Here is a 17,089-nt window from a genome sequence, read left to right on the forward strand (position 1 = left end):
GTGTTCTCCATGCTGCATTCACTTAATAGTCATTCACTGTAAATACAACTTCAATGCTTGGAAAAATAATTACAAAATGGAAACACAATGATCCCCCTAATTGATCCCCACTTGTGAGTCTGGCCCTACCCATCATGAAATATCAGTCTTAAAACTTTGTTGTGCAAGTGACTCCCTCAAATAAGCATTTTTTAGTCATCAGTTACAAGGGAAGCAGGTCATTTACTGTGCACTGATGAAATCATCTCATCATCTTTCATGTTGATCCAAAATTATTTTTTCACAGTTTTATACGTCAGGGAAATGAAATTCAAAGAAAGGACACAACACATTAAAAATATGACAACTGCTGTATTGATTCTCCTTCAAACCTGGAGTCAACCTTGTGATGCTACAAAGAGGGTTGCATCCCAAACATTTCACTGCTCCCTTTATCTCCTCCTTATAGCTTTTACATACACAGCATCTATAAAGACTTCATGCAAATGGGTGACCTCTAACCGGAGCTTTTGTTTTGTAAATATGTATTAATGTCATGAACTTTCAAGTAATTTAATTGTAGGTTTAATCGGTCTGTAACCTCATTAGTAGTAGTTGAGTTGTCTTTCTCCTCATTGATGGTTCATTTGCCTCCTTCACTACTTGAGTAGTAGGCAACATAGCAACCTGAATATGAGAGGGAAGGGGATTTTGCAGATTTTTGTCGGAGATCTGTGCAAAGTGTTCTGGGAGACTTGAAATCCCAAACATTTGTGTTAAGCTGTAACATTTTAATTCAAGGATTCTGTTTTATGAAAGTATTCACCACTTAATATGTTACTCAGACAACATCATTAGGATGTAGTTTGCAATTTGGCATAGCGTTTTACGGTTCAGTACGATGTGCATGTTCACTTTTCTGTGTTAGTCATCAACCACCCACATCACCCACAATACCATATGTGAAGATAAAGCAGGGGCACCTGAAGTACACTTTCTTTTTGCTAATTTGGCATAGAAGGCAATGGATGAAATGGATGGACAGGAGAAATCAAATCCATAGAACTTATGTGATAATTTTAATGATTCATAAGATTTATTCTTAATGGACCAAGCAAATCTAGTTGGTGTTCAGGGGAAGTAGCCTAATACATGTATGGGCTCTTGCTGCTGAACGCTGGTACTTAAGGTGTTTGGTATATAGGCTTAAGAGTAGTCAGGGAGTATTTTAATGTAGCCTAAACGTTAATATTTGATATTAGGGAGAAGAGAATTGGGTTGTCATTTGTCTGCATTACCTTGTAGAAAAACACTGAAACCCTCACAGATTTGCCTTGCATTGATAAGTGTGATTTCCTGCAAATAAGTTAGCTGAAGTATTGTGGGATATTTCACACCCTCTTCTAGAGACACATCTACTGTTTCCTCTACAGTGTTATGTTTCTTTGATGCCATTTCATCTGATGAAGTAGCAGTTAGTGGTCTCCATAGCAACCATTTTATTTTTCTAACTGTCAACAGGTCTCTAGGTGGTTGTTGATGCTGCGTTTGTTTCTTGGTTTATAATAATCTAGAATCTACATTGCTTCCTCACCATCCACCACCCATCCACCACAAGGTGTTACATCATTAATAAAAACACCCACCTGCGCTCACGCATAACATTGTGAATGCTGATATACACAGGATGAATAAAGAAGCTGTGGGAGTGTGATCTATTGAATTTTTTTTTAGCAACGCCTGACAATTGGAGCGTCAAAGGCTTTATCTACTCTACCAGGCATGAGAGAGCACAGTATCTCAAGTCGCAGTGTAGCACAGATCCTTGTTTCCCTTTTTTGAAAATACGAATGTTGCATGACCGCTGTGCTGTCACTTTAATTTGCATCACTCACTGCCTGAACTTAAGTGAACCACTAACCTACCAACATGTGTGTGTGTGTGTGTGTGTGCCAGAGAAGGCTATATAGCATGAGTGTCCTAGGGGAGACCTTGAGCCGGTTTAAGAACAGGTTACCGAATGATTCAAAAGGGATTTTAAAGTCTGCAGATGAGGCAAGACACGCCATGCAGAAAAGATAGAGATTCCTTCATCGGTTCTACATAGCCTACTACTGCCTACTGGTGCGTTGTGTTTGCCCTCTACTTGGCACACCTAGGTTACCTACTTGAGGCTGCTTTAAGCTCCTTATGGTTTAATTATGGAGGGAGCCCTACAAACACATGGTGTACAACTTCAGCAGTAGACCAAACGGCCAACAAGCTGGCAGGCTGAATTAACACTTTGAGAGGCAAGACTTTTCAAAGCTCTCGACTCTTCAGTCTTAAGAGGAACTGTGTACTAAAGCAAAAGCCAGGGTTCCTTTTTTTCTAATGGATGTAGTGTTAGTCTGCAGAGTTAAAGTAGACCCAAAGGCTAAACAGAATGTGCTTGCTGTGGTAACACTTTATGTTAAAGCTACATAATGTCTGACTTTTATTTTCTGTTCCATGTGGACAGTTTCCAAGCACAAATCTTATGGTTTCCAGTATGTGGAGCAGTGTACTTCCTTCATCCATCATCCTTATACACATTCAGTTTGGCAGATGTCATCTTAAATGTTTGATGTTAGTTTGAGTTCAGTGTTACTTCTTCCCTTTCTCTGACTTGACCCTGTATCACATGTTCTCTCTTACATGGTCGTATATGATTCATACTTCCCTGTTTTGTAGTAGAGATGACTGATTTGTTGTCTGTTCAGCTGCCTACTTGGCTGTGTGCGGTGCAGTTTGGCAAACTAAAAAAAGATGTTGTACCAAGCCATCGATGAGACATGGCCGAAACATTAAGAGTGCTTTACATAGCTCTTCCCATTTGACTTCCTTCTCCCTTTCACAAACTGCATTTCACAACATGAAGGAGCCATTAGCCACACCCCTTTTCTACTGCCCACAATGCTCAGTAACATTCAGTATTGGATGGCTTACTCTGATATTGTAAATTGGATTGGATAATTTCACAAGCAAAGGTGAAAGTGATTGATTACTTTTTAGAGTACATTTGGGCCTTGATTTTCTATTATTTTTGGCAAATCCACATGCCAAACACAGTATTTTGTATTGTTTCTTTTAGCCTAAATACTCTTAAATCCCGATCAACCCTATCAAAGGTGCAATAGATGACCAGTAGGCCAATTGTACTATGAAAAAGATTGATCAGAGTGACAGTGTTTTTTGTTTGTTCTGCTTTTTTAAATGTGATCATATTTTTTTTCAGAATTTTTGTACATTTATAATAATACATTTACCAAGCAGTATCCCTCAAATCCTTCAAAAAGTAACTAATCAGATGACACACCCTTTGAAATTTATTCTTGGTTGGTGCAGTAACTGCAGTAACTACTTTTGTAATCTGATTAATCCACAGATTAGGCTTGAAGGTAGCATTACCAACCAACAGTGTCCTCTACTCTTCATTTTTCAACATCAAAAGTGCAGCTGCTCTTTGTAATTTGATACAGTTTACTGTGGACAATGCTCTGCTTTTACTGTGTGTGTGTGTGTGTGTGTGTGTGTGTGTGTGCGTGTGCGTGCATGTGCATGTTTCTTGAGCACTGGTCACAACTGTGGACTGCATGCCTGTGCCTGCTTGTCCTGTCCACATCCGTCTGTATGCTTGTTATTACCTGCATAATTACTTAACAACAAATATTGAAATTGCAGTATTGACCACTGCAATTTCCAAATTGGAATAGCCACTGCAACAGCCATTTTTTTTTAATCTCAGCTGGCCTTCTAAACAAGTATTCTGGTGCTGTGCAGAATTACTGGCCAGCAAATCAAGGTGATTTACGGAGAAAACCCACCCACTGTCTTTGAACATTTTATTAGGGCTGAAAAAGATATTGTGTAGAAAAAAGCTGTGTTCATGTGTCCCAGACATTATATTAAGCCATTTGAGAGAAAAAAATCACTATCATGCAGCCTCCCTTCATGCAGTCAGTATGGATCCTCTCCTCTTTCTGCTCTGCCCTGCCTCCCGTCTGTGGAGCAGGAGATCGCTGACCTCCGCTGACCTGCTGCCAGGCTTTTGTGTCGCGGTTAGAGTAGCTGCGGATTGTTTGACTCACTGTCGATTCTGATTGCAATGGGTTTTTTGATTGTTCAATGTCAATGAAGTTCCCCAATCAGCAGTCAGCAGTTGTGACAGAATGCAAACCAAAGCACACCACTCTGTGGGGCTGCACAAAGTATTAATGTGTTTGAATTTAACCTTTTCCCTAATTTTGTTGTCTACATACTTTACCTTTTTGCTAGCTGTTGAGAAATGGGAGACATTAACTACAGTATTTAAAACAGCTTCATTCACATTAAAGCTTTCATGTGCAAGGTTTTGCCTGCAGTTAATAAGATAAAACTTTAGTGATTCCCGTGGGGAAATTTGGCCATTGCAGCAGCAAATAGTAGCAGGATACAGCATCGAGAAATGGAATATAAATATCAATATAGCAAAAGAGGGACATGCATATAAACATACTCAACTGACAATTTCAACACTAGAACATTAAGTAGAAATGTGTGAATGAAAATATGAAAAGGTATGGATTACAGCATGAAGAGTGTGCAAAATAGCAGCAGTAGAATCTACTTGGAGAAGAAAAAAACAAATGAAATATGTACAGTATGAAAATATACCAGACTGAGCCAGCCCTTTTCACCAGGTTGTTTATCCAGCCTGCCTCCAAAGCACACGACCACAAAGAGAAGTGCGCTGGCCGCGACAGATTTATAGAACATGTAGAGTGGACTGTTGCATACACGGAAAGACCGGAGCCTCCTCAAGTAGAACAGTCTACTCCGCCCTCTCTTGTACAGTGCCTCCATGGTTTTTGGTTTTTGTATCATTAAAATGACTAGTCAAACTAACAAGCAAGCAAGATAGCAAAAATCAAAACAAAGGCATAAAGCACATACAGTATAACATTATAGCATACAGCTTCATACTGCTTAGTTGTGTTGGTGTTCTTTTTCACGTTTGAGGTTTGAAAATCACACACCAGATGCACAAAAACTTTTCACTATCTGGCTGTACAACATAAGAGTCTCGGTGGCATTATCTCTAATGAACAGTCTATAAAGTTATTACAACTTTAATGAAAACATTTTTTTTCCACTGTAGGAGAGTTAGGTATGATTATCAGACTGATTATTAACAATTAGGCATGGGCCGGTATGAGATTTTGACGGTATGATAACCTTAGGCAAAAATACCATGGTTTCACGGTATTGCGCACCTCTAAAATGTGTTATTGGAAAATCTCTAGGTAAAAAAAAAATCACAATTTTTTTGCCATAATAATATCAAATAAATGCTTATCTTTTGTAAAATGGGGTGGACACATAATATTGATTGTTTCAATGTTGATGCGCACGCACATACACACGTAAACACACACACTCGCTCTCTCTCTCTCTCTCTCTCTCTCTCTCTCACACACACACACACACACACACACACACACACACACACACACACACACACACACACACACACACACACACACACACACACAGCCATAGTTTGTGCCTCATTTTCCACCGGCAGGTTCGAGGAGTCTTTCATGGTTATTATACATGTCTTCAGCGCAATGCGTTTTGTTAAATGACCTGCTGGCTCTGTGGCATTTTGCTTTGAATTAATTCCGACAATAAACAATAAAACCCTTAGTTAATCACATAGATTGAAAAAAAAATGATGTTAGCTAGTTAATTAGCCATGTTATCTGCCTTGGTAGCTAGCCCAGAGTATTTATTTCACTAATGTTAGCTAGCTAGCTAGGCACGGTAACTCCCTAGTCCCATGACCATGGCATGAAAGACTCCTCGAACCTGCAGGTGGAAAATGGTTTCTGTCCGATGCATGCTCAAGTTAATTTCAAGACAACGTTACCTTGAATTTGGCAAAGAGCTATGGGTGGCAGCATGTTTTGCATGTTGGGTGACCTTCCTCCTCTAAGCCGTGGCCGTTTTTTCGATAACCGAAATATTCCCATGCAGCCGACTTAGTCTTTTTCGACGGGGGGAAAAGTTCGGGGGGTTCACCTCCTTTGGCCATTATACGTTACACACGGGTTGTAAACACAGCTGACTGACTCAGGGCCGTAGTCAGGGTTTAGAAATTAGTGAGGTCCAGAATTTTTTCTTTTAATGGAGCTTATTTACTGCATTTCTGGACAAGCAAAATTCATACCAAAATGACACCTACAAACACAACCCAAGCTATACACTACACACAAACCCATTTTCTATAATTAAATACATACAGAGGGACCTGTTGGCAAAAGTAAGATACATAAATGGCGGGGGCTCTGGGGGTCCTCCCCCAGAAAAAAAACTGTAATTTAAAACAAATTTCCTGCATTTCTACACCACCTAACCTCTTGGATTAAGTCAAGAAACAGCAACCCTGTATAATGTTAACCAAAAATGTAAAATTATGTTATATTACTAGATTTCAGCGTTGAGGTACTTACATTCATGATTTTGCATAAACCTAAAAACCTATTATTGAGAATCGCGAGAAAGTTTCAGAGCGACAGAGACAGAGCGTCCCTGTAACCATAGCAACTCACTCTCACTCCTGCCTGGTGCGCCCGGCGCGAGAGGAGAGGGAGAGACGCAGAAGAGACGCTGGCTGAGATTACTCTGAGCAGCATGCATGGGAATAAATTACAATATAATAGATTTGTGTATATTTATGGTCTGAATAACTCGCTGCTGCACGGTGCTGCTCTGTCTTGTCTGTCCGTGCGCTGTCAGTGTCTCTTTTCGTGTCGCGACATTATCAGTTATGAATTTCTTTTTCACTGCGTGAGAAAATGGACTTGTGGCGTGAGAGCGTGTGAAAAGTGTGAGCCTGAGTCTCACGGTAAATGCGTGAGAGTTGGCAGCCCTGCTTACCGCAGACAGTAGGCTTGGTCGATGCACAGATAGGGGAGAGACACTCTTTTTTTTTTTTTTTTTTTTTTAGGGGAGAGACACTCACCTTGGCTGGGTGTCGCAACGTGTCGCCACTTCCTGTATCCGTCGTTTCAAATTAAAAGCCCTCTAGCGTTTCATACACGGTCAAGCCATATACTAGGTTTTGACCTAGTCTTGTTTTAGGAAATAATTACTGAGGTCCAGACCTCGGACTTCATAGCTGGCTACGGCCATGGACTGACTGCTGAGTGCTGACTGCTCCGTACGCAACCGAGGGGAGGGGCGTGTTCCTCTGCAGTCTGCTCATACAGCTCATACTGTCGGAACGGTACGACGGGAAATATTAGTGGTTTTGGAACCGTGGCTTTTTCAAACCACCGGTATACCTTGAAACCGGAAACCGGCCCATGCCTACAAGCAATCAACTGCAATTAATTCTTGGGTAGCTTTAGTCCAATTTAATGTCCTTTCCTCTGCTCAGAAAGTGACAGATTATTAAAAGAGACATTTATTTTGTTGAACAGTTCTGCTCATGGACTAGCTCTTTTGTTTTAATCTGTGCTTGATGGGGCAAATACAAATGTAACACCTCCTAGTGTTTAAATGCTGCCACGTTTTATCATTGTTTGATAGAGAGTGATAGAGAGACGTACTGCTTATCTGGACGAGAATTGTAAATGTGTTTCTTTTCGGCCTTCTCAGCAGCATGACGTCCACAGTGACCTTGGAGGATGCCCTCTCCAATGTGGACCTGCTGGAGGAGCTGCCGCTCCCTGACCAGCAGCCATGCATCGAGCCGCTCCCCTCCTCGCTCATGTACCAGGTCAGTGCTGATGGCGGTATTTATACTTATGTGCAGAGAATGATGAGGCGTACTTCCTCTTGAGCGTGCAGTGGTTTCATGTTGAATTGTCTGTCAGAGATGTGCACTTTTTCTTCTAAACTCTCTTTAGATGCAGTAGTTTCTTATTCCTGTTCCTATTCCTTTTCTTATTCCTTTTTGTATTGCGGCAGTGATGCCACTTTTTCCACTGCCTTTACTGATGTCAACTAGTAAACCTCTTGATTTCCTATCTCTTACTTTTACTGTACAACCATTATTTTGGGAACTTTAGACAAAGATGATTGAGCTATAATCCATTTTTCTGTGTTCAATACATCCTTCTTTATGTGAAAAAGGCAGAAAATCAAATTGCTGTGCATTGATCTCTGACATGTTACACGTGGCGTGGATTTTATAATGCTGTGTTTTTTCAGGTATATGCCTGCTCTCTGTTACCAGTATCAGTTTCTTTTCTGCAGCATCATTTTCCATCTCTCCCCAGCCCAACTTCAACACCAACTTCGAGGACCGAAATGCGTTTGTCACCGGCATCGCCAGATACATCGAGCAGGCCACAGTCCATTCCAGCATGGTAAAGTAGAAGGGTCTTGTCTTTGGGAAATGGCCCCATTTATTAACCTTTGGTCAGTTCTTTCTGTCACCTCAGTAATGACCTGGGAAAAAAATGAGTCACCAGAAGGGGATCAGAGGCTTGTTGAAGGGGCTTGGTAAGGGATATTGTTGAATGCCTGTCCCACCGGAGCGTTTTGCATTGTCCAGCAGGCAGCACATACGATCCAGGCCCAGCACCAGGACTCCCAAATGGCTCTGGGACAAATGGGTGCTCTGGACCTTTTCTAACAGGAATAGTAGTGCTTTGTGTCCAATTAGTGAGGGGGTAATTGCAGTTTGAGAGCTTGGGGTCTGAATCAAACAGCACTTTGTATGGAGGCAGAGCCGTCTTGAAAGCACTGAAGCGCTGCCCTGCCACCCTCTGAGAATAAATGACTCACAATAGAAGCAACGGTGCATGCATGCTTCAGTGTTTGTGTACATGTGTATGTGAGTGTATGTGTGCGTGTTGTTTTGTATCTTGATTTTGTTTGGAAAATGTGTGCCAGTTTTAGATTTTTATTTGTAGGTGTGTAATGCTAACAGTGCTCTCCAGTCATCTATGTGATTAACTAAGGGTTTAATTGTGTTTTGTATTAGAATGAGATGTTGGAGGAGGGGCAGGAGTATGCTGTCATGCTCTACACATGGAGGAGCTGTTCCCGCGCTATACCACAGGTAATAACTTTCTCTCTGGTGCCGTTTTGGGTTCTGGTGACTTGAATCACCTTTATAAACTGAGATATTAGCTCTGCCTGATGGCCTTAGGAATGCCCCAACTATTGCAGTCTTTAAATCCAGACTGAAAACCTTACTGTTCTCAAGCGCTTTCAACTAAATGTTTTTAAAACCTAAGACCTTGTTATCATGTTATTATTGCTATTATTTTAAATCTTTTTTATTTTTGCTTTATTAAATTGTGTTATTTTAGCTTTATATTGTGTTGTTTTAACTTCTCTGTAAAGCACCTTGAATCTACCCCTGTGTATGAAACGTGCTTTATAAATAAAAATGCCTTGCCTTGCCTAAGATTGAAAGCCTCCAGTGAGAAAAAAAGTAGTCTTGAGCTGTTTACACAAAGTCTAAGGCACTCTAAATCCAGTAAAGAGGGAAGACACTAAAGCTTGAAATTTAAAAAGCCTTTATTGTCATGGTTTAGAGCCAACGTGTTTCGACAATAAGGTCTTCATCAGGGAAGGAAATGGCTCCACAATGAGCATGAGCAATTTAAAAGTACTAAAGCCAATCAAAGACTAGCAATCAAGCCACATGCAAAAAGTCTGTGTAAAAACAGTGGCGGATCAAACGAAGGAAAAATATCTATCCCAAAAAATACAATACAATAATGCAAAATTGCAATACTTCAAAGGTGAAAAAAAAGGATAATACGAAAACAAATATGTATAACTATGAGTGTGAGAGAGGGCGAGAGAGAGCAGAAAGAAGAAACAAAAGGAGGAAAAAGGAGAATATATAAGATAGGGAAGAGGAAGAGAAGGACTAAAATCATCTTATTTGATAATATCCAAAAGCTGCATTCCCATTGTACAAGCTGCAGTGTTCACTTGGCCTCTCTGCTCTTCAGCCATTCTTCATTTCATTCTGTTTGATTTCTCTTCCCCCCTCTCTCTCTCTCTCTCTCTCTCTCTAGGTGAAGTGCAATGAGCAGCCCAACAGAGTGGAGATCTATGAGAAGACAGTGGAGGTGCTGGAGCCTGAAGTCACCAAGCTGATGAATTTCATGTACTTCCAGGTAACCTCATCCATTCTATCACCAGTAACTCTCTCTGACTGTCTACTGTATGAAGGCTGACCAAGTGGCATGAACATAATCCTGTAATCCTTCCTCTCCTCGTTTCTCTCTTCCAGCGCACAGCGATCGACCGTTTCTGCGGGGAGGTCCGTCGTCTGTGTCACGCCGAGCGCAGGAAAGACTTTGTGTCCGAGGCGTACTTGCTAACCCTCGGAAAGTTCATCAACATGTTTGCCGTGCTGGATGAGCTGAAGAACATGAAATGCAGCGTCAAGAACGACCACTCTGCCTATAAACGGTATTCAGATTTCACCAATTTCACTCAGTTTGGTGACTGAAACAAAAAGTCAAATGCACTCATACACACTACAGACACTAGATGGCAGTATCAGTCAGCATCCCTGAAGCCTGTTCTCTCTACTCATCCAGCTCAATGCTTGAGCAGTATGTGTTAGACTCGTAAAGAGTACTCGGTGTGAATATGCTTTATTAGATGAGTCACTGAAACTCTGTTGTCTGTCCTTCCTGCAGAGCTGCCCAGTTCCTCAGAAAAATGTCCGAACCCTCGTCCATTCAGGAGTCTCAGAATCTCTCCATGTTCCTGGCAAACCACAACAAAATCACTCAGGTTGGAAGGATGGGCCTCATACAATATAGTATCACAATAAAATATTTTTTTTAGCATAGACTAGATCACCACAGCTTTCTTGACACTGTTTATGCCAGGGTTCCTTGGCAGGTCTGGGAAGCTGCAAAGCATGAATTTTGTGATTTCCAGGTTTTGAAAAGTTTGGGAATTTCACAAACAGTCTGGAAAAGTATGGCAGACAACTGTTTAAAAAACATATGTAATTGTAGACCTATCAGACCTATTTTTATACTATGAATAATGCCATAGCCATAGAGTGATATGACCTAGCCATATTGCCTAGCCACTTTAATCCTATTGACCACTAATAAAATATTCAAATCCAGTCCAAAAATGACAGTCTGGAAAAAGTATGGCATTTTGAAATGGGACGTGTAAGAATTTGATGACTTTTGGAATTTGTATTTGATTTGTAATCATCTGAACTGTCTTTCAGTCTTTGCAGCAGCAGCTGGAAGTGATTAATGGATATGATGAGCTGCTGGCAGACATTGTCAACCTGTGTGTCGATTACTATGAGAACAAGATGTACCTCACTCCCAATGAGAAGCACATGCTGCTCAAAGTAAGCTCACACCAGCGAGCATGGATTGTTCAACAATAAGTCTATTGGATGCTTATCTTTGATCCTGCTCATCCTAAACACTTTACCAGACAGTTGTTGACAGTAATGGACCTGCTGTATATAACACTGTTCCATTTCCTAGGTAATGGGTTTCGGCTTGTACCTGATGGATGGGAACAACAGTAACATCTACAAACTAGATGCCAAGAAGAGAATTAACCTGACCAAGATCGACAAATTTTTCAAGGTATGGAGGAATTGGTGTGTGTGTATGTGTGTTGTACATTGTAAACAGATTTTGCCAAGTTGTATTGAAATTCACTACAGAATGTTTAATTTACAATATCATTTCCCCTTTGACCCTTATTGTGGTTAATTTGCGGCAGAATTTTCCTTTGACCTTTATATTAAAACTAGACAAGAGAAACTGACTGAATATGCGCTACCAATATCTATCTATCTTTCATATTTTCTTGGAAGATTTATTTTGAAACTTTGCTGTCTTGATGTTGATCAATCCACTAGTTTGGCGACAGATAAGAAATCTCCCACTCTCCCAAGATTTCATTCATTTTACCTTTTTGGTGAAGCAGTCAGTTTGGCCTGGGGTTTGGATAAATGTGGTACTGCTGTAATCATTTAAAGAATAGCCCTGCATTGTTTCATATTGTACTACATGTAAACATCCCCATGTTTCTGCTGTTTACAGCAACTCCAGGTGGTTCCTCTGTTTGGTGACATGCAGATTGAGCTGTCCAGGTACATCAAGACCAGTGCTCACTTCGAAGAGAACAAATCCAGGTGAGAGGAAAATGCCCTTTGATTTGGTCGGGAGTCGGGACGGTTCTCTGAGCTGGGGGCATTGAAAGATTAAATGGATTGTCAAGTAAAAATGGTGCTTTTTCAACTATTATATCAAATGTGATGAATGTCGGCTTAATGTAAAGTTTGGCAAGTATGGAAAATGAGCAGGAGCGAGTAGAGTTGTAGTGTGTGGTAAGAAATTCTGTTTATTGCACTGGGTTGTTTTCCGGCTTCCCTGTTTCATGAACCTCATAACACCTGATTATGAAATCAATTTCCCCATTGTTACCACAATTTCAGTGGTCCATCAATCATTGATTTGCTGTTGTGCAGGTGTAAGTGGGGATATTTAAGGACTTTCAGCATAGTTGTTAAATGCCAGCACCACACACCTTCAAACATAAAATCCTGATTTTGTCACTTGCTAACCACTTAGATTTAGGTGATGTAATTGCAACCTCAAGATAATTTTCCCCAGAGTAAATAGGATGGCTAGAGGCCCCTTTTTGAAATATTTTGATTACATTCAATTCCATGACTTGCTTTCACAGCTGAAACATAGTATTTAACAAAGTGTTCTTGAGTAGTCTTGAGTAAACATTTCAAAATATTTAAGGTTACACACTCACTTGGAAACAATCTACTGTAGACTAAATGTCCATCATGTTCTATAATTTCAGTGGTAACGGTCTAACCCTGGTCTCCAAACTTCATATTGTATCTTGCTCCATTTTCTTCTCTATGAATCCATGGACTGTTTTTATTCCTGGAATCTGCCTGGATATTTCTTTATCCTGTTGGTTAACATGAATACTTCCCCTTATTCCTCTCTGCCCCCTAGGTGGTCTTGCACGTCTACATCCAGCAGCCCCCAGTACAATATCTGTGAGCAAATGATTCAGATCAGGGAGGATCACATGCGTTTCATCTCTGAGCTCGCTCGCTATAGCAACAGTGAGGTCAGTATGCAATTCCATATGGTTGAGAGTGTGTGACACTTCCAGGCTACATGAGCTGTTAAAATAACTTGAATGAATGAATACGCTGACCCCTGTGCTTAGGTCTTGCCCTCCGAATCCTCTGAACATATGAGCGTATTAAAACCCAAATGGTGCTGTACATCCACCACCTGGCTGAACAGTCTGTTTTGTCAATCTCCTATATAACTCAGCCTTGAGGGCTGTCTCTTATGTGAGGGATAGCTGAATTCCCAGTGGTGATATAATCAGCTTTTCAGCAGATGTCTTGCCGCAGTGGATTTTCAGAGGTCAGAATTCAATACGATTTAGATGGAAATTTAACTCTGTGGCTGTGATCAGAATTACTGATGCACTGAAAGCAGAAACGTGTTCAATGGGAAATTAATTTGACTGATCCCATCCCCTATGTAGCAATTTTCTCCTCTGAGGTTTTTGCACTTTATGAAATTGGGGTTTCATCGAGGCACTTAATAATTTTGCCATTCCTACACTTAGCAATTTTCCCTAAATTGTCCTCTGATTGGAATGCTCTGACTGTCTTGCAGTGTTGCATTCCCTTCTTGCTTTACTATATTATCAGTAAGTCTGGCTTTTATGGAGTGGGCATTAAGTGTCTGTGTGTGTTTTGGAGTTGGCTGTCATTAGAGAGTAAGCAGTCTGTTAAATAATGGAGAGCTCAGGAGTGTGGTCCTCTCTGTCCATGTAGGTGGTGACTGGATCTGGGCGGCAGGAGAGCCAGAAGACAGACTCTGAGTACAGGAAGCTGTTTGACCTGGCCCTGCAGGGCATGCAGCTGCTCTCCCAGTGGAGTGCGCACGTCATGGAAGTGGTGAGGAAGGCTACATTTTGACTGTCACAGGGCATCATTGGGCGCAAGTATACACAGTAAAGCATACAGAGAAGAGCCAAATGATTTTCTGGGGTTTCATACTTGCATTGATAATTGAGGAGGAAAATAAACAATATCCTGTGATGATGATTTTCTATTTAAAGGATAGAGTTTATACAAAAGGCTCCATTTATAAAAGATACTTTTCCTTTCATAAAAAGGGATTGATGACATCAGTATTTATTTTGAGTGTAAATTCGTTGTTGCCACTGCACAGACTTGCAAGAAAAGTGCAGGCAAAATAGAAAGCAATTTTTATGCCTGGAAATTAATCATTTTATTAATTTAGAGTGAAATTATACTTTGCTGGCCCATCCAAGCTGTACATCAGGGCTATTCAATTACAAATTCAGTTGGGCCAGATTTTAAAACCGGGAAATGTAGATGGGCCAGACATTTTCAGCAGCCTATTTAAAACCTTTTTTTTTAGCTTTTGGTAATGATAAATTTAAACAAACGCAAATGAATGTAGTAAAAAATAGCAATGTTTATTGTTTCACTTTTGAAATAAAAAAATATATTTTTGGTCACATATCTGACCCAGGCACATCACAAAGTGCAGAAACAATAAAAAAGAGCTCAACGCACAGAATCATAACAAGTGGCAATAACAGTAACCAATAACACACTCTATTACACACAGTGGTGGAAGAAGTACTGAGATGTTTTACTTAAGTAAAAGTAGCAATACAACAATGTAAATATACTCCATTACAAGTAAAAGTCCTGCATTCAAAATCTTACTTAAGTAAAAGTACATAAGTATTGGCAGCAAAATGTACTTATCAGTATCAAAGTAAACGTACTCATTATGCAAACTGTCCCCATTTAGAGAGTTATATTTTTCATAAGTTATTGGAATATTAATACTGATTTATTGACATACATGTACATGTAAGCAGCATTTTAAAGTTGTCAACGTGAAGCTAATCTTAACAATTTAGCTATACTTTTGGGTAGGCTAATCTATAACAATGCTATTTTATAGTTATTTTATATAAAGATGATCAAATGTTTTAAATATAAAATATTGATCTGAAAAGTAACTAGTAACTATAGCTGTGAAATAAATGTAATGGAGTAAAAAGTACAATATTTCCTTCTAAAATGTAGTGAAGTATAAGTACAAAGTAGCATAAAATGGAAATATTCAAGTAAAGTACAAGTACCTCAAAACTGTACTTCAGTACACTACTTGAGTAAATGTACTTACTTACTTTCCACCACTGATTACACATAACTACTATTTGCTAGTCCAGGCAGGGTTAAACCGACGCTTTTCATTGTCAATTTTACGTTTCAGGGTTGACAGACATATTTTCAGAAAAAGTGGGGGTCGTCTTATATTCGAGGACTAGACAAACGTGTTCACAACATCAGATATTCTTTTTGAATGGATAAAGTACCGGTGTAAAACCGACTCCTACACGGAGTGTTGCATTATGGGTTGTTTGTAGCCTTAATGTTGCTAGGCTAGCGAGTGTCTTACAGTCTGTTTATAGTGAGTCTGTCAGAGTCAGTCAACCCCAAAAGTGTTTCGTTAGTCCAGTTTAACCTGCAGGAGTTTCTGAAGGCTCGTGTAACATGTTTTTCTGCCACGGAGGAAATAAATTCACGACGAGTGAAAACGAGTCCAAATTTTTATAAAAACAATATTACAATTAAAATATTAAAATCGCTATTAAAATAGCCTATTTAATTCAAGCTCGCTGGGCCACTCGGAGGTTGCTTCTGGGCCGGATGTGGCCCGCGGGCCGCCAATTGAATAGGCCTGCTGTACATTTTGATTGATTCCTGCCAATCACCCATTCATCTGAGCTTTTGTATAAATAAAGGAGAACTCATCAAATTGTTAGTTTCCAGAGTAACAAGGGCAGAGCTCAAACATACCTTCAAGAATAGCTTATTGCTCCCTGATTCCTTAAGGTTTTGTGTTTGTTTTTGTCTGTTCAAAATACTGTATACCTTACTCTACTTCTAGCTTCACTCACTCACCCTGAAGCTAGAGCAGGTAGCTGGTGAATGTTGCTGCCTGTCTTATGGTGCTGTAGATTTATGACGGTGTAGCCTGATGTATTCTAGGGGACTCATTGGTATGCTAGTATATCATTCTGTTAAACTCTGAATTGGGCCTCTATAGGAATGCTCATCTTGGACTATGGCACAAGGGATATTAACATCATATCCTGTGTATTGATAAATGTTCACTTTCCCCTACAGTACTCCTGGAAGCTGGTGCATCCCACAGACAAGTACTCCAACAAGGAGTGTCCTGACAATGCTGAGGAGTATGAGAGAGCCACCAGATACAACTACACCAGCGAGGAGAAGTTTGCCCTTGTGGAGGTCACCTGTCTCTCTTAGACTTGTCAACATGCTATTATGCTGTCACACAGTCACTTTTTTTTTTTAAGTGCTAGCTGTCTTGTTACTGACTGAATGTTGTGCTTCTGGCAGGTGATGGCCATGATAAAGGGTTTGCAGGTGTTGATGGGACGCATGGAGAGTGTGTTCAATCACGCCATCCGCCACACCATCTACTCAGCCCTGCAGGACTTTGCTCAGGTTACTCTGCGTGACCCGCTGCGCCAGGCCATCAAGAAGAAGAAGAATGTCATCCAGAGGTACGGACCACAGCTCAGTCAGAAGGAGCCAGATTATTCAAATGAGTCATCTTTATACAAGAGTAGATATTTTAGACTCTAAATTATCAGGAAATTTTGGTTAGAGTGAAACACGTCACTCCTCTACACCTGGGAGCTATCAAACTTTGTCATGGTATTGGTAAAAATCATTTTCTACAAATCATCTCTTGGTTTAGCAGTATCTAGTTAATAAAAGAAAGTAAACATATTATTGTGAGAAAAGTATAATCTTCATAATCCTCTTCTTGTGTGAAAAAGAATTTGGATGCCGTCAAACATGGGTGAACATACCTTTGGGTTCTTCGTCTATTAGTTTTCATGTGTTGCTGCAATACAGTGAAATATGGCAACATCTTTTTTTGTTTGTAAGGATGCAGTTTGGCATTTTACAATAAATCCCGTTGCAGTGCTTCTATGCATGTATGTAATA

At 40.2% G+C, this 17,089-nt stretch overlaps 1 protein-coding gene across 2 annotated transcripts in view; it reads left to right on the top strand.

The window, feature by feature from the left end:
• Positions 1-17,089, top strand: part of cyfip1 (cytoplasmic FMR1 interacting protein 1) — a 33,570-nt gene that overhangs the window by 794 nt on the left and 15,687 nt on the right. The window contains exons 2-14 of one of the 2 annotated variants that reach the window (XM_071512967.1): positions 7,642-7,762; positions 8,265-8,354; positions 8,975-9,052; positions 10,026-10,127; positions 10,244-10,425; positions 10,659-10,755; positions 11,213-11,341; positions 11,484-11,588; positions 12,051-12,142; positions 12,987-13,104; positions 13,832-13,954; positions 16,235-16,360; positions 16,472-16,638. In XM_071512967.1, coding sequence (XP_071369068.1) covers positions 7,646-7,762; positions 8,265-8,354; positions 8,975-9,052; positions 10,026-10,127; positions 10,244-10,425; positions 10,659-10,755; positions 11,213-11,341; positions 11,484-11,588; positions 12,051-12,142; positions 12,987-13,104; positions 13,832-13,954; positions 16,235-16,360; positions 16,472-16,638 — 1,526 coding nt within the window. In that variant the 5' untranslated portion in view covers positions 7,642-7,645. The remainder of the gene's footprint in view (positions 1-7,641; positions 7,763-8,264; positions 8,355-8,974; positions 9,053-10,025; positions 10,128-10,243; positions 10,426-10,658; positions 10,756-11,212; positions 11,342-11,483; positions 11,589-12,050; positions 12,143-12,986; positions 13,105-13,831; positions 13,955-16,234; positions 16,361-16,471; positions 16,639-17,089) is intronic. The other variant, XM_071512970.1, reaches the window with a different exon arrangement.

The sequence above is a fragment of the Centroberyx affinis genome, unplaced genomic scaffold (genome assembly GCF_046629955.1).
Source record: "Centroberyx affinis isolate AG114_WGS23_722 - 3 ecotype Tasmania unplaced genomic scaffold, CSIRO-AGI_Caff_v1 ptg000278l_1, whole genome shotgun sequence".
Taxonomy (NCBI): Eukaryota; Metazoa; Chordata; class Actinopteri; order Beryciformes; family Berycidae; genus Centroberyx; species Centroberyx affinis.